This window comes from Staurois parvus, unplaced genomic scaffold (assembly GCF_062004578.1).
Source record: "Staurois parvus isolate SC_StPar_1 unplaced genomic scaffold, SC_StPar_1.0 ptg000594l, whole genome shotgun sequence".
In the NCBI taxonomy this organism is placed as follows: domain Eukaryota; kingdom Metazoa; phylum Chordata; class Amphibia; order Anura; family Ranidae; genus Staurois; species Staurois parvus.
The window spans coordinates 82490-106149 of record NW_028318390.1 but is presented as its reverse complement, the minus strand read 5'-3'; the positions used below and the strand labels follow the sequence as shown (position 1 = coordinate 106149).

At 40.3% G+C, this 23660-nt stretch overlaps 1 protein-coding gene across 1 annotated transcript in view; it reads left to right on the top strand.

Annotated features, from left to right (window-relative positions):
- CENPT (centromere protein T) overlaps positions 1-23660 on the top strand; it is a gene marked incomplete at its 3' end in the record, with an annotated part of 281323 nt that overhangs the window by 189238 nt on the left and 68425 nt on the right. The window contains exon 9 of the mRNA XM_089692549.1: positions 21170-22144. Within this exon, the coding sequence (XP_089548675.1) occupies positions 21170-22144 (975 nt within the window). The remainder of the gene's footprint in view (positions 1-21169; positions 22145-23660) is intronic.

Here is a 23660-nt window from a genome sequence, read left to right as displayed (position 1 = left end):
CACTGCAGCACTAAGCAGAAAAGCAATTTGAGGGTAAATGTTACGGGATAATGTACACTTCTATTGTTTTTTCCATAGCTATTTATATCTTGCTTCGGCTTAGTTGGTAGCTAAGTTATAACACTACATGGAGTTCTTTATTCCATCTCATTACTAGACGTTCTTTTCTAACTTGTGATGTGCTCATAAGGTTCCTAACTGCGCTTCTGGCAGCCTTAGTCCACCAAAGACACAAGATGAACACAACCACAGGAACTCTGTTAGCGTCTGGTTTATTGTGATTCTTTCATCCAAACATGTTGAACCCATTCAGTCCACATCTATTCCTCATGCTCCCTGCAGGGGAAGATCCTCACCTAGACATGGTTTACAGGCACATGAGAGTAGGAGCACATTGGACAGTAAGCTGTGTTTTTCTGCTGCAATCCCTGAGGAATCTCCCTCTAAACTTGATAGTAGTTGCCTGTTACTGCTCCATCCCCCTGTTTTGAGATCGCCAACAGATGTGCAACACGTGGTCTGTCTGACCTAGAGTAGAGTTTTTTGTTTCTGTCTGATTTACTACAAAGCCTGTTGCCACTTCTGGAAACAGTGAGTTTCACCAGCTGAAAAATATTGTTTGCCCCTTCTTTGTAAATTATTTGCTTTCTTGGAATAAGCTGACTACAGTAGGTTCTTTGAAGCAGTGCGTACTATTCTCTGGAAATATACATCTAGTTCTGTTCAGTCTTCACATACCCCATTAGGCACAAATTGAAGGCAAAATCTGGAAAGCCTTACCTTATTCTTGATCAAGCCATTTGGGCTTTGTATAATGATTGGCCTGACTTTAAGAGTTTATTCACCCCTCCTGGCAGTTTTGTTGTTTTGTACCCTATGGCATAGGAAATTCCCTCTGTGGATCCAGCCACTCTTGAAGTAAATCCAGTTCAGTCAGTAAGTGTTTGGGGCCTCTTTTTTTCAAAGTTATTTTTTTGTCGAGGCAGGTCCAGCCTTGCAGCTGGCTATTGCCACTTTTTCCATTATCCAAACTATGGAAAAACTGGGTTGAAGAGCTCAGTCATAAACTGTCTCATTATATAGACAGTCTTATTCTCTCTGCAAGATTACAGCTTTTGCCAGCCCTATTGTTCTGCATAAATGCCATGGGAGAATGTGATTCATCCACTCTCAGAATGTCCTTACTTTTTCTGCAAATGCACAGACTTTTATGACTTTTCCTGTTCACCCTGCTCGTTAACAGTGCCATTTGTGCATTCCCTTTTGAAGACAAGCGCCTCTTTGGAAACTCCCTTGAGGAATACACGGGAAGGTGGTTCCGACCCCACTATCCACACTTACAACTCCTTTTTGACTTATTTGTTTTGTGCCATAAGACTAAGTACTGTTTGCCCCCTCCAGGCATCATCTTCTACTGCAAGTCTATTTGTGTGTGATAAAATTTCTAAGTTCACTGGACCTACTCAGAAGCTTTCTACACTCCTGCAGTGCTAGAATGCCCACTAACATGGCTTTCAGTTAGGCTGGCTATAGATGATTGATAAAAAATTTTTAAAGAACCATTTGATTCCCCTAACCACACATGCAAGGTTGATGAAAGAATCATTCTCACAGTCTCATTTTATTGTCAGCCAGACTCCTCTGTTGTCAGAATTCACTTATCAGTGGCTGCAGCTTATTGGTCGCAAGCAGCTGATCAACAGATGTTTTCCAACAGTCTTATTCAATCGACTTCTGTAGAGCAGAAATGGCAATAGATCAAAATCCGTGCATCCCTGCTGACCTGGCTGAATTTCAATCCATTTATGGGCAGCTTTAGTACAACGACATCAAGGTTTTTTCTTTCACTTTATCTTTTTAAAGAGGTACACAAAAGAACCTCCATTGCTGTCTCCTGAATCCTTTTTACAAAATCATTTGCTTCCTTTCTGCTGCCTCACAAGAGCATTAATTTTACCCCTACCTACTAGCAGCCTCATGGTCATAGGGGATGGCAATTTCTTTGGGAAGAAGTAAAAGGACTTTCAGATTTTACATAGGGACTCTTGTCCATCTAGGGATGCATGTCCTGTCATGTCCCAAAAACCATATTTCAAAATGACTGCAGTAACTTGTTTATGGTGTTGACCGACTTTTAACCTGCCTCTATATCTATGGCAGTAGCTACAGTAGGTCTCTGCCTCTTTTTCTCTAGACCTGCAAATATATGCCATCTTAGAGATTTTATCATGTCTAGGTTGAATGCTGGCATTCTTATTTAGGTGTCTTTTGGCATGACTTCAATCTTTGGCTGACCTCTATATTCAACAACATGCTCTCATTGGCACCTCTCTAGTTGCCCTTAAGGGAGAAGCCCTTACAGAATATGATGGCATACTCTTCAAGACAGCTAATACCTAAATTTTTCTCATGATCACAGGTATACGGCTTCTTATTAAGTGTGGATGTTAACTCCATTATTTGGCCCCCGTTTCACACATCGTCAGAGCTTATGACCCTCCTTTCTACTTGTACAAGGCTTGCAAACTTAGGTCCAAATATATTTGGACACGGGCACAATTTTAGTTTTTTCCGGTATTTACCAAAACATATTGAAGCTATAGTTATATAATGGATATGGGGTGAAAGTGCACACTCAGGTTTAATTTTAGGGTGTGTATATCTGAATTAAAAGGAAGGTTTTAGCAATTACAGCTCTTAAGAGTACATCACTGACCTAATATCCAAGTACCACCCAGCACGCACACTCCGCTCCTCACAAGGCCTCCTTCTCTCTAGTTCCCTGGTCTCCTCCTCCCATGCCCGCCTCCAGGACTTCTCCAGGGTGTCACCCATCCTCTGGAACTCCCTGCCCCAACCCATCAGATTATCACCTACTCTCCTCTCCTTTAGGCGCAATCTGAAAATCCACCTCTTCAGGGAAGCCCTGCTAACTTTCCAACCTCCTCCACTCTTCCTACCACCCCATCCCCCACAGCTATCTCCTCCTGTGCCACTATCCCCTCCCTCCTAGATTGTAAGCTTAAAAGAGCAGGGCCCTCGATCCCCTCATGTTTTGCATTGTATTGTTGTTGTTCTGTCACATGTTCTGTCCCCCTTTGTAATGTACAGCGCTGAGTGAACTATTGGCGCTTTATAAATACTGTATTATAATAATAATAAGAGTAGGCATTCCCCCCTTTTCAAGGGACCAAAAGTAATTGCACAATTGAATCAAAGGCTGTTTCATGGCCAGGTGTAGGCTACTCCTTCGTTATTTCTTCATCAATTAAGCACGTAAAAGGTCTGGAGTTGATTCTAAGTGCGGTGTTTGCTTTTGGAATCTATTGCTGTGAGCCTACATCATGTGTTCAAAGTAGCTGTCCATGCAAGTGAAACAGGCCATTGTAAGGCTTCAAAAATGAAACAAACCCATCAGAGAGATCTCAGCAATATTAGGAGTGGCCAAATCAACAGTTTGGTACATTCTGAGGAAAGAAGAATGCACTGGTGAGCTCAGCAACATAAAAAGGCATGGACGTCCATGGAAGACAACAGTGGTGAATGATCGCAGCATCCTCTCTATGGTAAAGAAAAACCCATTCACAACATCCAGACAAGTGAAGGACACTGCCCAGGAGGTGGGCGTATCATTGTCAAAGTCTACAATCAAGAGAAGACTTCACGAGAGCAAATACAGAGGGTTCACCACAAGGTGCAAACCATTCATAAGCCTGAAGGATAGAAAAGCCAGATTAGACTTTGGCAAAAAAAATCTAAAAAAGCCAGACCAGTTCTGGAAAAGCATTCTTTGGATGGATGAAATGAAGATTAATCTGTACCAGAATGACGGGAAGAAAAAAGTGTGGAGAAGACTTGGAACAGCTCATGATCCAAAGCACACAACGTCATCTGTAAAACATGGTGGAGGCAGTGTGATGGCATGGGCATGCATGGCTTCCAGTGGCACTGGCTCATTGGTGTTTATTGATGATGTGACAGAAGACAGACGCAGCCCGATGAATTCTGCAGTGTTTAGAGAGATACTGTCAGCCCAGATTCAGCCAAATGCAGCAAAGTTGATTGGACTGTACCTTACAGTACAGATGGACAATGATCAAGTCAATCGCCTGATCTAAACCCAATTGAGCATGCTTTTCACTTGCTAAAGGCAAAACTAAAGGTAGAAAGACCCACAAACACCTGAAGACAGGTGCAGTGAGAGCCTGGCAAAGCATCAGAAAGGAGGAAACCCAGTCTTTGGTAATGTCCATGGGTTCCAGACTTCAGGCAGTCATTGCCAGTAAAGGATTCTCATCGAAATATTACAAATGAACATTTTATATGATTTATATTCAATTGTCCAATTACTTTTGGTCACTTGAAAAAGAGAGGTTGGCTACTCTTAAGAGCTGTAATTCCTAAACCCTTCCTTCAGTTTGGATGTACATACCCTCAAATTAAATCGGAGAGTGTGCACTTTCAGCCCATATCCATTATTTAACTATAGCTTGAATATGTTTTGGTAAGTACCTGAAAAAATCTAAAAAATTGTGCCTGTGTCCAAATATATATGGACCTAACTATATGTTTGCTTGGCTTATGAACTGAGAAGCCATTTTGCTGTTGATGCCTCAAAAAAAAGTTGGTTTTTTTTGTTCGTTTTTAGTTTTTTTCTTGTGGTCAACTACGTTCATTGGCTCAGTACTGATAAGGATTGCAACTTTCCGTTTTTTTTTTTTTGTCAAATACTCCCTTTAAACATCTGTTTTCCATTCATGTGCCATCTGTAGATGCCCCAGCACTTGCCTAGCTCTCTTAAAAAACCCCCTCAGCTGCATAGCTGCTCTACACAATTTTCCCAGAGATCAACCAGCAGCTCTCATTCATGGTTGATCACCATTGAAACACATTCCAACCTTTTGTTGGTGTTCCTCCCTAAAGGGTACATGCATATCTTAATATACATATCCCCATACTTTACAAATCTATTATCTGGCATAGTTATCACATATTCTAATGATAGGAAATCTCATTCCAGGGATTTTACATTTCTTGTTCTACAGCTTCCTTGGTTTGGAAATGCCAAATACCTAGTCCTAGGTTTTGTGAAGGTCTTGATTTGGCCTGGTGTATCTTTTTTTAACACCTTGTATTGTGCACATCTGTGCACCCTCTGTTGGAAAGTTGCTCATCCTTGTCATGTGTTGCAACCTTCTGTATCTCTCTGGGACACTATTAGGTGCTCCTGCCTAAGCAGAGCCCTCACCTTCAAATCCTGGACGTCACCCCAATAAAAGATTTCTTTATGAAACATAGCTTGAATGTGCCTGTGGACCCATACAGCTGTAGTGCCCTACTACTAAGAGCCCTTTTTTCCTATGCTACATGAGGACAAAATCTCCTGGAATCTAGCTACTTTTGTTTCCCTGAGGTTTGTACAACCTTTATGGGAGTGTCCTTCTCACTCCCTATGTACTGCCTTGATGGTAAGTTTACAAAATCGTGATTCACCTTATGGTTGGCATGAAAATTGTCATCTATGACTACTTGCCACATCATGTTTGAAAATGGATTCTTCCTCATTTCCTTCACAGGATGGTCTCTCTATAGGACTCATTGCTTCTCTTTTACCTGGCTTATTTTTCTAGTTCTTGTGCTCTCTGGAGTTCTTCTTTCCCTACGTGGGCCCATTCTACTGGAGATGTCTGTTTTTTTGTCAGTTTTAGCTACAAGAACCTTCTTTTTTCACAGATTGCTGGGCACCCAAATGATCCTCTTATTTCAATTTTCAAAATGTTTTTTTGCCAGGTGTCTGGTTGGGTCTCTGCCTGATGCGTACTTTGGCTGCAATGTGCTTCTGCTGTCAACTGTTTTTTAGGATCTGTTGACCCATTTTGTTTTCTCTGGGCTTGTTTTGGTCATTTTGGCATTTGTTACCCACCCCTTGATTTATTTCTATGGAGCGTCCCATGGTCTAAGAATAAAGTTTCTTTGTTCTGTACTGTAAGGTTAAGATAATAGAAATTTTGACTTGTCTGTAAATTCCATGTCTTGGAGTACAGTACATGGTGGCATAGGTACCTTCTCTTTCCTCTGTAATCTCCTTAGTGCTTGCTGACAAAATGGGAGCCTCATGAAGTGGATTGGATTATACAGATACTCTAAGGGGCATTCACGGAAATGCTTAATTTCACTGCCAGGTCCATACGAACCTGAGAATGGGGGGGGGGGTTTACACACATTTCTGGTGGCTGCAATGTGTAAATCTGAAAAGCAGACCCCTGCCTGTCAAGTGGATGCATATGGGTGGCTGCGCTGCTGCCGAATTGCTTCCACACATCCCCGGTAACCGGTTTTCCCCATCCCACTCACCTGTGTGCACCTTCACCGTGTATCCTGGGCTCCGCTTGCCCATCTGCGGGCCTGGGACTTGTTAGCAGGTGCTGGCGGTTGGAGGGGAAGGAGAACAGATGTGTGTCCCCTCCTTGTTGCTGACCCAGAAAGCAACATGTTTGATGTTACTTTGTGGCCCCCATGTCAGTTTCCCTGGCCAGTATAGCATATTTTCTTGCTTTTCTATATTTTTTTTTTCTTTCATTTTTTTTTTTTTTTTTGCAGTATTGCTGGACTTCCTTGGTCGTAGGAGGGCAGCAAGGCCTCAATATCCCTGGATGTGGATTCATAGGGGACCCTGTCGATTTACCCTGGTCTATCACATCCACACGCAGGATTAATTGTTTCGTTTTGGTACTCGGCATTAGACCTCCTCCGTAACACTAAACTGATGACCTAATGGAGGCTTTTAAAGTGTCGCCTATAGAAAATATAGGGTAATTAAGTTTCTTGCCATTTCACGGGCCCACAAATTTAGGGTTTGATATGTTGGGTATCTATTTACTTGGTGCACCCTCATCTCTTATAATTGACCAAATGTTGGATAATTTGTTTGCGTTTGTGTACCCTAGGATTAACTTTAGTGTGTTGTTTACTGTAACTTGGGTTTCCTGCACCTTTGCGGCATTATCTTGTTTCATAAAAAATTGGAACTAACACTATTTTATTCTCTAAAGTTTCTGGTTTCAGAAAATATATAATGTTTTGGAGGTTTTAAGTAATCTTCAGGCCTAAAATTATTTTTTAAATGTGTGCAAAAAAACGGCTGACCGTAAAAGAGTTAAAGCTGGCCATAGATGGATGAATCCTTGCCAGTTCAGCAGGGAGCAGCAGAGATTCGACCCATCTATGGGCAGGCTGGTTGTACTATAGTCGATCCATCTATCGATTTCCACCCATGGTGGAAGAAAAGAAAATTTCATTATCTATGGGCTGCTTTACCAGTGTCTATTCGCCTGAAGATAGCAGAATAAAACCCATGGTCTAGAAATAAAAGTTCCTGTGTACTGTACTCCAAGATATGGAATTTACAGGAAATCAAAGTTCCTAATTTTATTTGTTCTAGTCAATCTGTTTACTTTTTGAAAACTTCTGTTTGCACTAATGTTAAGTTTACTTAACGTTTGCTTTTGTATAGGCATTTGATCCACTCCAAAGTGCAGTTAAAGGGTAAATTCATCTTTTGAAACATGTCACATGTTCCACCTGTTTTTAGGGTGGAACATGTAACATGTTCCAGTATCTGCACCCTCTTCCTCTCTCCCTGTGACAGTGGGTGAGGGATCCTCTCCCCGCACCTGCTTTCACAATTTGAAAACAGTGCGGCGGTGTGGGGATCCGCCCACATGGCTGTGTCATTCATTGACCATTTCCTGTGAATGGATAGACTACAAGTACTGTCAGCCATTGCGGGCAGCTACTTGTACCTCTCAAACTACAAGGGTAATGGGGAGCGCTGGTGCAAAGCTCTGCAGGCTCCTGAAAAAATAAATAAATTCACATTTCTTTCAACCTGCAAAAAAAGTGCATTCATTTTTTTTCAAAAGGTGAATGTAGCCTTTCAAAGTTCCTTTGTTTCCATAGTGAAGTTAAGCAAAGTATAGATTTGTTCTTTATCTGTGAAAATCCTGCTAGTAAATTCATGGACAGCCGCATGAAATTTCTTACCATGTGGTCTCCATGGATCCAATATGTCCATACATCGCTTCTCTCTGAAAAATTCCCTTCTCTATAAGGCTCCTAACTAGGAAGGGAGCACATGGGAAGCTCTGATGCATTTATCGTTTCCCCCTGCCCTATCCTTTTTTCCTCCTGCCTCCCATTTTCTTCTATTTTTTATCTATTTTTAACTTGATTTCTTCTTCCTCCTTATTGATTTTCCATTATAAATTATTTTCTTCCTTATATCACTTGTTTATGGCTTTTGTTAATACAATTTTAACAAATGATTTTACGAATTCTCCTGGAAGTCTTGTTCCTGATAAGTAAATTTGAGGTAGTTTTTACCTTCGATATACCCCCTGTGGCCTGTGGGATTGCCTATGGCTTGACTTCCTTTATATAACGTACATACATGTTGCCCTATAGGCTAGTGAGCTTTTTGTGTCTGCTACCAGGAAGACATATACACCTGGTCTTGTATAACATGTCTTTTGTATGCCAAATGAGTGTCAAACGTACACAAACTGGGAATCTCTATAACTATATTTAAACTTATTCATAAAAATTAAAAAAACAAAAAATCTGTTGACCATGAAAAGATCCTCCAATGAAAAGATGGAACAGGTACCAGTGTATAAAGACCAATAAACATAATACAGAGCATGGCCTGGTGACTAATGCTAGTTATTATGGAAATGAAAAGTGTGATTTCATACACTACTGGACACAGGCTCTTTAATCATTACCACTGGGTTATATACAGTGATCTTCAGTTTATTGGACACTGGCCAAAAAGAAGGCTGCAGGGAGGTTCTCAAATTTAACCTTTCCTACTACCAACTTGCCCCAGTGTTTTTGCTAGAGTTTTTAGGTGATTGACTTCTTAACTCACAGAAGCTTACCCTTTTCATATGTAGGTTTCACTCTTTCTCTTTTTCTCTCTCTCTCTCTCTGTTGATGCTGTTTATTCCACAAGCATGGCTCTCCTTTCAAGATTTCCTGCTGCACAATAGCCATTGCAGCTCCTACTATAGCTTCTGGATCAGTTGACTCCTCAGTAGGGTCTTGGGTTACCAAACCCAGACCTCACTGGATGGAAGAAAAGCGGACAGCCTGTAATGTTGATGGTATGCATTGGATTTTGCTGTATGTGCTACCCTTGGTATGTAATGCAACAAGTTAGCTGCAGGGTGTTTTACAGGTCCAGGACTGTGCTCTGCCAGTGGCAGAACTGTGTCTATGAAAACCCCTGCAGGGATATGCTCATTATGAATGGCAAAGTCAAAATGGGATAATTCCATGGTTGATCCTGTCTAAAGAAAGTTTAGCATTGAGTACAGAGCGTAAGACTTTTAAACATTCATGCCCAGGGTGCCCTTTTTTCCCCAATTCTCCTTTTGGTTTTTGAGGGCTGTCAACCATCTTTCCTGTGGTCCAGGTTGGAATCTGGAAGGCGTTTTTTTTTTAATTGTAGTTGCACACACTTGTCATGGCACTATTACATGGCACTTACTGTACCTGCACAGCCTTGGTGCCTACTTCCCCTGTGCCACCTCACTTTCAACTGGGTTGCTGCTGCAGAATGCTCTGCCCCTTCCTCTTTGTGGGCATGACTTTGAACCAGCAAACTGTTTTTTTAGCAATGATATCCAATTTTATGGGCAAAATTTCCGGCCTTTTTGAGGCTACAGATAGCTGCAGTCACAACTTTGCCCCTTCGACCTTCCTTCCTGAATTGGCCTTTGATTTCTAACTTGAGCTAGGTGCATTGCCTTTGTAGGAGGTGATAGCTGAGGATCATCCCTCTCCTACTGAGGAATCTGGTCGTGATCACATACCTGTAGCAAAACCATAGCAACCCTCAATGAGGCTTTATCCTCCTGATTAGTATTAGAGCAACAAGTCTGTTCAACCCTATCTAGCATTAGGTTCCTTAAATTGCCTAAACTCGCTAGGACTTTCCTGGTCTGCTCCCTGTTAGAGCCTGTTTTGTATGTGACTGTCCTTCAAAAGTGGGCAGATCCTGTTGTAGATCCTGCAATTTTCTTTGTGTTTATAAGAGAAATATGAAAGTGAGCGCTCTCTCAGCAGCAGCCAATGCACTCAAAGGTAATCACAGTTAAACCCTCATAATACACAAATAAATATAGGAGTGCGGCGCTAATGAATATATATATGTCTCAGGTGATCTAAAACACAATATGATGTATAAGCAAAAGATCAGTGCATCAAATAAACCAAATGATAAATAATGTCAAAATAAATGTCCAAATAAAATGAAATAAAATGAACGCAGGATCTTGCATAAAAGATAAAAGAACCAGGATCCAACGGTAAAAATGCGCACTCACCGGACGCGCTATGGAAAAGCGCATATGTAGTAGGACCTTTAGGAAACCATCATCATCTGGAGACGGTGGATAGCCATCCAGGAACAAGTGATCTCTGTGTAATGGACAATTTCAAATCCAGGAATCCCTTTAGAAATTGGATGACTGAGTGAGGAACTCCCTCCGGTGGTGAAGATAGGTAATTCCTGAAATATGTTAGCTCCAGATGGGAGCCAAAAAATCTCTCATAGTGTAGTAAGTAAAATGTATTTATTCAAAAATAAGTATCATAAAAGCAAGGCAGAAACACTGTGACAGTCAAACATGAAAAAAACTGAAGTGTAACTGACCCAAAAGTAAAATGGCCGCCGGGCCTCCTCGTGGCTCCAGGCGGCTAGATGTCACGCTCTGCTGGCTCCTCCTAAGGCCTTTCGTGCTCCAGCACATCATCAGAGGGGAGGCCAACAGAAGCATGACAGACCTCTCTCCCTATATAACATTTGTGCGGTAATCGCGCATGCGCGAATCGGCGCCGCCATTTTGCCGTGGTCGGCACAAGTGCGCATGCGCGGAACCGCGGGCGCCATTTTGCCATAGGTCTGAAATCTTATTTCAGACAGCACTCTCAGCTGCGGAAATACTGTGCCACCACAGCACACCACAGCTGATCCTAATTAAGTCCAGACCTTAAGCACTCTATAGTAGTGCATGTAGTGCAGCACCGTCATCATATTAATGTTATTGACGTCCATAAGGAGTCGCTTAACGGGCGCCATTCAACTAAAGGTCATAAATAAACTAATATCATGTTATATATAATCTAAAAAATTAAAATGCAAACAGAAACGCCAGTGAATCTGGCTGCAACATTACAATATTAGATATTAATTATGTTGTTTTTATAACACAGAAATGACAACACTCAGAATTCTAAAGCAAACTCAATGTGCAATAAAGATACTATTACAAATTCACACATATGAGATATATAATACAGAAATGCGTGGGAAAAGATACAAATAACCTCCATTATAAATGGTTAACAATTGTCATAATGCTGCCAGCATATTTAAAATCAAAAAAGTGTAAATCTACACTCCCTACACATCGAAAGACCCCGACGTTCATGTTTATCTTTTAAGAAACCCACATGAACAATTCAGATAATTTAAACTAGTGATGACCACTAAAGATGGAAATAGTAACCTTAATCCAAAAAACCATTAAAAATGGTTAAGATACCATGAATACAAAATTTTTTGAAATTTATAGAAGAGTCTCCCTCAGTCAAGTATCACCAATAATGGGGGAGGGGGGTGGAAAGAAAAAACCTAGACCAATACCAATGTAATATTATTAGCTATTAGCGATAAAACTGTTGACATCAATTTCGATGTTAAGTCCCAGAGGGTATAAAGTACCCAACTCGTATATCCATCTTGTCTCTGCCTGGGACACTGCACGCGTTTTGTTCACACCCCTCCAGTGGGGAGTGACAACATCAATAGCAGTAAACTTAAGGGAAGTGGGATCCATATTATGATGTATTCTGTAATGGTTTGACAGGGAATGATCCTTGTACCCTTTTCTGATATTTGCCACATGCTCTCGCAAGCGGTCCCTTCCCGCCTTGTGGTGCGTCCCACGTACTGTTTTAGACAGGGGCACTGAAGTAAATAGACAACATATCTACTATAACAGGAGATAAAATTCTTGATGGCATATGTGTTGCCTGTCGTGTGTGATGTAAACTCAGTGATCCTGCGTTTCCTACTATTATCACATCTGCAGATCACACATCTATTACATGGACTGAACCCCTTCATGTCAGAAAACAGGGAAATGCGGGCTGGTGGATCTATCACATTTGGTGCTAAATTATGTCTAATGGATACAGCTTTCCTGAACATAATCTCAGGTCGTGCGGGCAAGACGTTACTCAAAATTGGATCAGAAAGTAGAATATCCCAATTTCTTTTGATCAACCCACTAATAGCTTTATGTTGTATGTTATAGGTAGTGACGAATGGGCAGACTTTAGTTTGAACAGGTCTATGATTGTCCTGTAGCATAGTATCCCTATCAGAGTTCGCAACCGACTGTATTGTTTCCATCAGGCTACTGCTACTGTAACCCTTTTCCATAAATCTTTCTTTCAAGACCGTAGCCTGGGAATAATATGCATCCAAGTTGGTACAATTGCGTCTTATCCTAGTAAATTGGCCCCGTGGAATGTTCGCTAGCCAAGAAGGGTGGTGACAACTATGAATGGGGATGTAGCTATTACGATCCGTGGACTTGAAAAAAGACTCCGTGATAGTCTTTCCCTCTACGTTAAAGAGTGTAAGGTCAAGGAAGTTTATTTGCGAGTTACTATACACATATGTTAGACTTATATTGTGTGTGTTGTTATTCAAAGTTCCAAAGAAATTCACAAGTGATTCCTCACTGCCATTCCATAGGAGGAGGACATCATCGATCTATCGCCCGTAGAATGCCAATTCAGGCCAGTCTCTGGCATAAATGATGTCCTCCTCCCATCTTGCCATAAAAAGATTAGCGAGGCTGGGGGCAAACTTAGCCCCCCATGGCTACACCCTTGATCTGCAAATAGTAGGACTTGTTAAACCAAAAATAATTATTGGTCATTGCAAAATCAAGCAATTTGAGAATGAACTCTTTCTGTGTAGCCGGCAAATTACTATGATGTAATAAGTAATAATCAACTGCTTCCATTCCATCACCGTGTTTGATGTTAGTATATAGTGAGGCGACATCCGCCGTCACGAAAAATGTATCTGCTGATATTGTAAGATCTTTAATAAGGTTGAGTACCTGTTTGGTGTCTTTAAGGTAAGCAGGCGTTTGTACTACCAATGGTTGCAGGTAGTGATCGATATATTCGCCCACCTTTGAGCAAAGGGATCCTATACCGCTTATAATTGGGCGTCCCGGGGGTTTGATGGGATTCTTGTGAATCTTTGGAAGTATATATAAAATAGGCAATTTAGGAGCAGTTGGAATGAGAAAAGCTTTCTCCTTTTTATTTAAAATTCCTTGTTCAAAGCCATCATTAACGATTTTTTTCAATATACATTTATAGCCAGGAAGTGGGTCGCCAAGTAATGGAGAATATGTCGTATGATCACTCAAAATATCCATAACTTCTGAGATGTAGTCTGACTTATTGAGGATCACGACCCCACCCCCTTTGTCAGCGGGTCTGATTACTAGATCTTTCTTTTCGAGAAGTGATCTCATTGCTGTAATATCACCCATCCAATTATGTGGTTGCTTGACGGTTAGATGTCCTAGTTCTTTCAGGACCTTATCTCTAAAAATATTGACATACGAATGGGCTTGTGGAGGAGGGTTATATGTGGAGGCATTCCGTAAATTGGAATGCACAAACTGGTCTATCTGCATATTGCTGTTACTTGGTTTATTGGCAAAAAATCTTTTTAGAGACAGTTGCCTAGTAAATTTATGTATGTCCATATAAACTTTAAACTTATCCAGTCTGCCAGCAGGGGCATATTTCAAACCTTTATCTAACAAACGTAGTTCATCACTATTAAGGGCCATATTACTGAGATTGAATAACCCTTTACCAACTAGATCCTTCTTTTCTTGTTTATGTCCGTGTATTCTTCTCCCTCCTCGTCTGCCTCTTCTGCGTCCTTCCTTTTTCTCACCTTGCCTTCCCCTAAAAAAGATTGTCTAGGGTGATTATTCCCGTTATTCCCACCATCAGGATGGAAAATATGCCTAGGGGGAGTGTGTGGTGTCCTTTGAGCATGTGGATGGTTAGAGCGCATAGGGCTAGGTCTAAAAGACCTATTGTTGTTCTGATTAGAGTAGCCCTTATGCTGGCGTGGAGACGCATAATATACATGGTCATTTCTCCATGTTTGGGGACCAGGTCTATAAGGTCTAGTGTTGTTCTGATTAAAGTGGCCTCCATGCTGATGTGGAGACGCATAGTACATGTGGTCATTCCTCCATGTTTGAGGACCACCAGGGTAATTAGAATAGTTGTCGTAATGTTGCCTTGGAGAGGCATACAAAGTATCATTCCTTCTTTCTCCTCTTGGGTTACCCCACTGTTGGGAACCATTCCTAGGGTCTTTATAAGGGGAATTTCTATATCCTGGTGGGTACCTATTAGGATGCCAGAAAGAATCCCTGGACCCTATATTCTCATCATGTAAATGTTGTGTGGACTCAGAACCACTAGTCACAATGTTGTTAGAATTATAATATTGAGTTTTTTTATGGGGATATTTAGAAATTGGTCTAGGTTTATTCATATTATCAGGCGGTTTAGGGGTATTGGTGGGAGGAACATGTGAAGTCTCCTTCTCCTTCTGCCACTGAAAAACTATTCCATCAGAGTAATCTTTATAATCCCTCTGAAACTTTTTCTTTTTTTTTTTTTTCTTTTCTTTTCTTTAATTTTTGCTCTTTCTCTACCCCCTCCAAATGTGTTTTGAGTCTATCTGATTCGCTCTTATAATTATCCTTTTCTTTAAATGGTATAAGTTTCTCCCTTACTAAATTAATCTCCCTATCTAAATATGTGAGTTTCTTTCTTTTCCTCAAAATCAGGAATCTTTTTATGGCAAGATGGGAGGAGGACATCATTTATGCCAGAGACTGGCCTGAATTGGCATTCTACGGGCGATATATCAATGATGTCCTCCTCCTATGGAATGGCAGTGAGGAATCACTTGTGAATTTCTTTGGAACTTTGAATAACAACACACACAATATAAGTCTAACATATGTGTATAGTAACTCGCAAATAAACTTCCTTGACCTTACACTCTTTAACGTAGAGGGAAAGATTATCACGGAGTCTTTTTTCAAGTCCACGGATCGTAATAGCTACATCCCCATTCATAGTTGTCACCACCCTTCTTGGCTAGCGAACATTCCACGGGGCCAATTTACTAGGATAAGACGCAACTGTACCAACTTGGATGCATATTATTCCCAGGCTACGGTCTTGAAAGAAAGATTTATGGAAAAGGGTTACAGTAGCTGTAGCCTGATGGAAACAATACAGTCGGTTGCGAGCTCTGATAGGGATACTATGCTACAGGACAATCATAGACCTGTTCAAACTAAAGTCTGCCCATTCGTCACTACCTATAACATACAACATAAAGCTATCAGTGGGTTGATCAAAAGAAATTGGGATATTCTACTTTCTGATCCAATTTTGAGTAACGTCTTGCCCGCACGACCTGAGATTATGTTCAGGAAAGCTGTATCCATTAGACATAATTTAGCACCAAATGTGATAGATCCACCAGCCCGCATTTCCCTGTTTTCTGACATGAAGGGGTTCAGTCCATGTAATAGATGTGTGATCTGCAGATGTGATAATAGTAGGAAACGCAGGATCACTGAGTTTACATCACACACGACAGGCAACACATATGCCATCAAGAATTTTATCTCCTGTTATAGTAGATATGTTGTCTATTTACTTCAGTGCCCCTGTCTAAAACAGTACGTGGGACGCACCACAAGGCGGTTAAGGGACCGCTTGCGAGAGCATGTGGCAAATATCAGAAAAGGGTACAAGGATCATTCCCTGTCAAACCATTACAGAATACATCATAATATGGATCCCACTTCCCTTAAGTTTACTGCTATTGATGTTGTCACTCCCCACTGGAGGGGTGTGAACAAAACGCGTGCAGTGTCCCAGGCAGAGACAAGATGGATATACGAGTTGGGTACTTTATACCCTCTGGGACTTAACATCGAAATTGATGTCAACAGTTTTATCGCTAATAGCTAATAATATTACATTGGTATTGGTCTAGGTTTTTTCTTTCCACCCCCCTCCCCCATTATTGGTGATACTTGACTGAGGGAGACTCTTCTATAAATTTCAAAAAATTTTGTATTCATGGTATCTTAACCATTTTTAATGGTTTTTTGGATTAAGGTTACTATTTCCATCTTTAGTGGTCATCACTAGTTTAAATTATCTGAATTGTTCATGTGGGTTTCTTAAAAGATAAACATGAACGTCGGGGTCTTTCGATGTGTAGGGAGTGTATATTTACACTTTTTTGATTTTAAATATGCTGGCAGCATTATGACAATTGTTAACCATTTATAATGGAGGTTATTTGTATCTTTTCCCACGCATTTCTGTATTATATATCTCATATGTGTGAATTTGTAATAGTATCTTTATTGCACATTGAGTTTGCTTAAGAATTCTGAGTGTTGTCATTTCTGTGTTATAAAAACAACATAATTAATATCTAATATTGTAATGTTGCAGCCAGATTCACTGGCGTTTCTGTTTGCATTTTAATTTTTTAGATTATATATAACATGATATTAGTTTATTTATGACCTTTAGTTGAATGGCGCCCGTTAAGCGACTCCTTATGGACGTCAATAACATTAATATGATGACGGTGCTGCACTACATGCACTACTATAGAGTGCTTAAGGTCTGGACTTAATTAGGATCAGCTGTGGTGTGCTGTGGTGGCACAGTATTTCCGCAGCTGAGAGTGCTGTCTGAAATAAGATTTCAGACCTATGACAAAATGGCGCCCGCGGTTCCGCGCATGCGCACTTGTGCCGACCACGGCAAAATGGCGGCGCCGATTCGCGCATGCGCGATTACCGCACAAATGTTATATAGGGAGAGAGGTCTGTCATGCTTCTGTTGGCCTCCCCTCTGATGATGTGCTGGAGCACGAAAGGCCTTAGGAGGAGCCAGCAGAGCGTGACATCTAGCCGCCTGGAGCCACGAGGAGGCCCGGCGGCCATTTTACTTTTGGGTCAGTTACACTTCAGTTTTTTTCATGTTTGACTGTCACAGTGTTTCTGTCTTGCTTTTATGATACTTATTTTTGAATAAATACATTTTACTTACTACACTATGAGAGATTTTTTGGCTCCCATCTGGAGCTAACATATTTCAGGAATTACCTATCTTCACCACCGGAGGGAGTTCCTCACTCATTAGTCATCCAATTTCTAAAGGGATTCCTGGATTTGAAATTGTCCATTACACAGAGATCACTTGTTCCTGGATGGCTATCCACCGTCTCCAGATGATGAAGGTTTCCTAAAGGTCATGCTACATATGCGCTTTTCCATAGCGCGTCCGGTGAGTGCGCATTTTTACCGTTGGATCCTGGTTCTTTTATCTTTTATGCAAGATCCTGCGTTCATTTTATTTCATTTTATTTGGACATTATTTATCATTTGGTTTATTTGATGCACTGATCTTTTGCTTATACATCATATTGTGTTTTAGATCATCTGAGACATATTCATATTCATTAGCGCCACACTCCTATATTTATCTTTGTCTTTATAATCCTGTGTTAAGGACCAAGTAGATAAAGGAGCTGGAGGCCCTCTTGAAAGCTGTCTCTTCTTGGTAGGCCACAGCATGCAGCCTATGATTGCTTTTATGACAGTTTGCCAGACAATTGCTACCTGGACTAAGCACATTGACAAGAATCCCAGTTCCATCCTAATGGATGCCTCAGCTCACAGTTAATTAGTCTTTTAACCTATGGCCTTGCAATACTGCATGAACAGCATAGTAGAAGCACACTTTTTGTTAAAGCGGAACTAAAGTCTTTTATCCTTTACAGCCAAGGAAGCTGTCATCTTAGCCTCCTTTTGATCTGCAGTTGGCATGATGCTGCATGTTTGATCATTTATAACACCAGCTATTTGATGGCTTAACAGGTTAGTTGAGAGCACAAGCAATTTTGATATATCTTGAATGTAACTGTTTTGAGAAACCATTATCCATGGGTTTAGTTCTGCTTTAAATCTCCAGGATGAGCCTTCTTTTCATCCACATGCCTCAGTGTTCAGTGTTTCATTGTGAAAGGCTCCATTTGGAGTTTTGCACTTTGCCTACTCCTGCTTTATGCTGTTTAGCTCATCCCATTTTCCATCATGGCAGGTAGATCGGTTTGCGGCTTTCCAGTAGTTCTTGTCTCAAGGGGTCATTAGACTTGTACTAGCAAAATAATGCTTTCAGTGTTTTTATTTGAACCTTTTTTGGTCCCCAAAACAGAAAAGTCAGACCCATTCTGGATATGACGACTCAATATGTTCCTACAGGTTCAAAAGTTCCCCGAGTAAACTGCTAGGTCAGTTGTTGCTTCCTTCTGCAGATTTTCTGGCCTCAATAGACATCAGAGATATTTACTTAAGCATTCCAATATTTCTGTCTCATTAGTGTTATTTATGCTTTCTAGTGAGTGATTTTCATTACCAGTTTGTTATCCTTCCCCTTGGTCTGTGCACAGCACCCTGAATTTTCAGCAAGGTGCTTGCCCCAGTTTTTGGCTCTGTTCTGTGCCCAGGGTATTTGTGTTCTTGGATATCTATCTTATCTCCTGTTAATGAACCAATCCTCCCTGTTCCTGTAACCCGCAACTTACACAATGCAGACACTGTAGAGCTTCAACTGGATCCTCAATCTAAGCAACTCATCAGTTGACCCATCCCACATATTAGAGTACCTGGCTTGACAATAGACACTGCCCTGCCCAGAATCTTCTTGTCATGCTTAGGGGAAGCCTTCGCTTTGTTCCTGCATGAGGTTCTTGGGTCTGAAGATTGCCTCCTTAGAGGTTGTGTCATTTATCCAGTTTCACTCCACACCATTGCAGCTCAACATTCTGGCAGAGTGTGACCAACAGTGACCTTCCTATATGCCTGATCCCCAAGGCCAGAATCTCCATAGAGTGGTGGATTTCCAAACCAGCGCTGGAGTTAGAAAAGCCCTCCCTTTGAAAGCTGCAGGGGTCTTGCAGCCTCTTGCTCCACCATTGCTGGAGGAACAAGCAAGATATCATAAGGGTTATAGTGTGAAGGATTGGGTTCTTCCCTTTCCTGTTAAGACACTGATCTGTTAGCGCTTCATGGGTTTTTCAGCATCAGTCATCTATTTCTTCACGTTTGCAAGGCTACCACCTGGGCTTCTGATAACACGTTTAAGTTCTACTAAATGGAGATTCAGGTCTCTTATGATGCCAGCTTCAAGTGTAAGTTGCTACAGGCTCCTGTTTGCCCATCAAGCCTTTTTGAACCATTTTGTTTATTATAGGCCTTTTGGCATTTTTGCTATGCTGTCTGACTCTTGTTGGACTACTTTTGGAATCCTCAGTGTAATGATTACAGAGCCTTTGTCCTGTACTGGTCAACAAGGAAGATAAGATTTTTGACTTGCCAGTCAAATCTGTTTCTTGGAGTACAGTACAGGACATCTCTCCCTTACAGTGCCTTGAAAAGGTATTCATACCCCTTGAACTTTTCCACATTTTGTCATGTTCCAACAAAAAATGTATATGTATTTTATTGGGATTTTATGTGATAGACCAACACAAAGTGGCACATAATTGTGAAGTGGAAGGAAAATGTTAAATGGTTTTCTAAATTTTTTACAAATATTTGAAAGTGTAGAGTGCATTTGTATTCTGCCCCCCGAAACAATACTTTGTAGAACTACCTTTCACCGCAATTAGAGCTGCAAGCCTTTTTGGGTGTCTTTACCAGCTTTGCACATGTAGAGTGAATTTTTTGCCCATTCTTCTTTGCAAAATAGCTCAAGCTCTGTCAGATTGGATAGAGAGCGTCTGTGAATAGCAGTTTTCAAGTCTTGCCACGGATTCTCAATTGGGTTTAGGTCTGGACTGGGCCATTCTAACACGATTATGCTTTGCTCTACATCATTCCATTGTAGCTCTAGCTGTTTGTTTAGGGTCATTGTCCTGCTGAAGATGAACCCCACCACATCCCAGTCTCAAGTCTTTTGCAGACTGTAACAGGTGGATGGCCATGTCTTGGTAGGTTTGTAGTTGTGCCATACTCTTTCCATTTTTGGATGATGGATTGAACAGTGCTCGGTGAGATATTCAAAGCTTGGGATATTTTTTATAACCTAATCCTGCTTTAAACTTCTCCACAACTTTATCCATGACCTGTCTGATGTGTTCCTTGGCCTTCATGATGCGGTTTGTTCACTAATGTTCTCTAACAAACCTCTGGGGGCTTCACAGAACAGCTGTATTTATACTGAGATTAAATTACACACAGGTGGACTCTAGTTACTAATTGGGTGACTTCTGAAGACAATTGGTTCCACTAGATTTTAGTTAGGGGTATTAGAGTAAAGGGGGCTGAATGCAAATGCACTCCACACTTTTCAGATATTTATTTGTAAAAAATTTTGAAAACCATTTATCAGTTAACTTCCACTTGTAAATTCTGTGCCACTTTGTGTTGGTCTATCACATTAAATCCCAATAAAATATATTTACGTTTTTGGTTGTACCATGACAAAATGTGGAAAATTTCAAGGGGTATGAATACTTTTTTAAGGCGCTGTATATTCTTCTGATCTCCATATTGCTCCCCTATATTCTTCTAATCTCCATATGGCTTGCAAAGCTGAGACTAGCTGGCAGTGCACGGATGCGCTATACAGGGGTATTTTCCCTGTAGCCTTCCAATCACAGGTAGTGTATGTTACCTAGGTGTAATGAATTGCAAAGCCAGTTTTCTGTTATGTACCCCTTCTTTTTCTTTTTTCTTTTTTTTTTTATTAATTCATGAGAAATACATTTTTATCAAAATTAATGTAAAAAAGATTGTGTTTTCACTGGAAGCCGAACCACACTTTTGTATGCTGCAATCTCTCTAGTTGTTACATTTCAATAAGATAACATAAAGATGCACTATTTTTTTTTCTTTTAATTCTACAGTATTTCTAATGCTTTTTTCCCCATTAGGCTCTCAAGAATGTTTTGTTGAATCAATTGTGGAGGACAAGTCATCTATTTCTACAAGAGGAGTTGCAGAGTTAAATACGGAACTTTATGTCCCACCTGTATTCTCTGAGACAAACAATGTCTATTCTGAGAAAATACCTATTATATCTAACAGTCTTGTTTCAACTGAGAAAAAGAAACGTGGCACAGGCGATATGTCCACAGAGATAAATATTGCTAACATCAGCATTAATGTGCCTTCTAAAGCTATGTTTTCAGATATACCTACAACTGAAATGATGGCGGAAAATGCTAATTACTCTGCAACAACTAGTAATATATGGAAATCTGTAATGATGGTAAAAGATGTTGAGCACCCTGATGCAAATCAAACCATGGCCAAATCTTTACCTGTGGGGGAGGATGACAATACATTTGAATCAGATAAAAAGATAAATACATCTTTATCTGCTTTGAAAAATATCAGCCATTTTGTATCAAAACAAGATCAAGATAAAGACAAATCTGTACTGATGGTGGAAGATTCTGAACACGCTGAAGAAAACAGCAGCACAGAGAACTCTATTTTAACAGTGGGGGATGCTAGGCCTTTCCAGTTACATCAAAGCCTTTCAAAATCCTTTCTCCTAGATAAAGATGATAGAACTATTACACCATATTGGGAAATGCAGGAATCTGAACAGATAGAGGCAAAAGAGAGAGATCCCTTTGATTTAAATGTCAATAAAGATGTTGAAATGTTGGAAACTGCAGATAGTGCAGAATATAAACCCCTACAGACTGTTTTAGCTGAAACTGAAGGGGAACATGAAGTGGATAGGCTGTCTGGCAAGATACAGAATTCAAAATGTAATGAAGAAGATGGTAACCAATATACAAAATCCTTAAATGTCTCAAGACGGGAAGATTATTCTGAATCTTTTGAAGTCCACAATAGTGAACATTTACTTCAGGCAGAAAGCACCATGGAAGGTGGTGAGTCACATCATAGTACAAAATTAGTTCAAGAGAATGTTACCTCAACATTTCATATTCCTGTTATCTCTGCTGTATCATGTACATCTGCAAAATGTATCCTTTCTCTTTTTATTACTTCCTACATGTGAAATACCTAATGTTTGCGCCAGTCCCACTGCCTTCCTATTTCAAACTGACCATGCTAGGTGTGGAAGCACAGCCTACCTGTCCTACAGTGGCCAAGACTTGTACAGACACTCCCCCTCCTCCCCGTGCATGGCCATTCTTTGAGAAGACACACACACACACACAAACACACACACACACACACACACTTTGTATTTCATTTCTATTTTAAATTGAATGGGCTGTTTTACAGAGTAAGCCATGGTTCACAAATGAAGTCACATCTAAGGTATTTCTATGGCACGGTCTTAAGCAGTGCGATTTCAAAAATAGTTCCTGCACGATTTAAATTGCACTACTTCCAGTGAAGTAGTGCGATTTGAAAGTCACATTCAGTGTGAACCAGGCCTGAGGGTTCACATGTACTTTAATGCACTGAGTTTGTATGATTTTTTGATAAATTAAAGTGCACCCGTGCCCAGATTATAGGTTCAATTCACAAAGATGGATGATTTATTATAACACCACTACTCATTTTATCCCATGGTATTTGTTAATTTCACGAACATAAGTGTCATGATGCATGATCCCTATTTTTCCATATGACCTTAAACAAGCTGTTGAAAGCGCTTTTTTTAAATCTTTTTTTTTTTTATCCCATGAACGGTTTCTTTCTGTCTTGCGAGCCTGCGTGCTTCGCTGGATTGGTAAGTAAAAACACAATAAGGGCCTCCTGCGCTACTAAATAATACAAATGATAATTAAGAGGAGAGGGCTGCTAACACCCAACCATATACCAAATGGATAAGTGCAAATTATAAAAAGTATGGTACGGTGCTACTCTAAATATTGCCTTGACTTATAGCAGAAAAACAAATATAATAATACAAAACGTATTAAAACCCAGTATGACTCATCCCAAATATATCTTAACCACTTGCCCTCCTGAGGATTTACCCCCCTTAATGACCATCCTATTTTTGCTACTCGGCGCTGCACTAATTCAACTGATAATTGCGCGGTTATGCAACGCTGCACCCAAACAAAATTTACGTCCTTTTTTTCACACAAATAGAGCTTTCTTTCGGTGGTATTTGATCACCTGTGCACTTTTTATTTTATGCAATAAACAAAAAAATTTTGAAGAAAAACAATATTTTTTACTTTCAGCTATAAAAAATATATAGTAAACTCAAAATTAGTTATAAATTTAGGCCAAAATGTATTCTGCTACATGTTTTTGGTAAAAAAATCCCAATAACTGTATATTGATTGCTTTTTGTGAAAGTTATAACGTCTACAAACTATAGTATAGATACTGCAATTTACGCCATTTTTTTGCTATACAGCGCTGCGCTAGTTTAACGGACAATTGCGTGGTCATGCAATACAGTACATAAATTTAAAT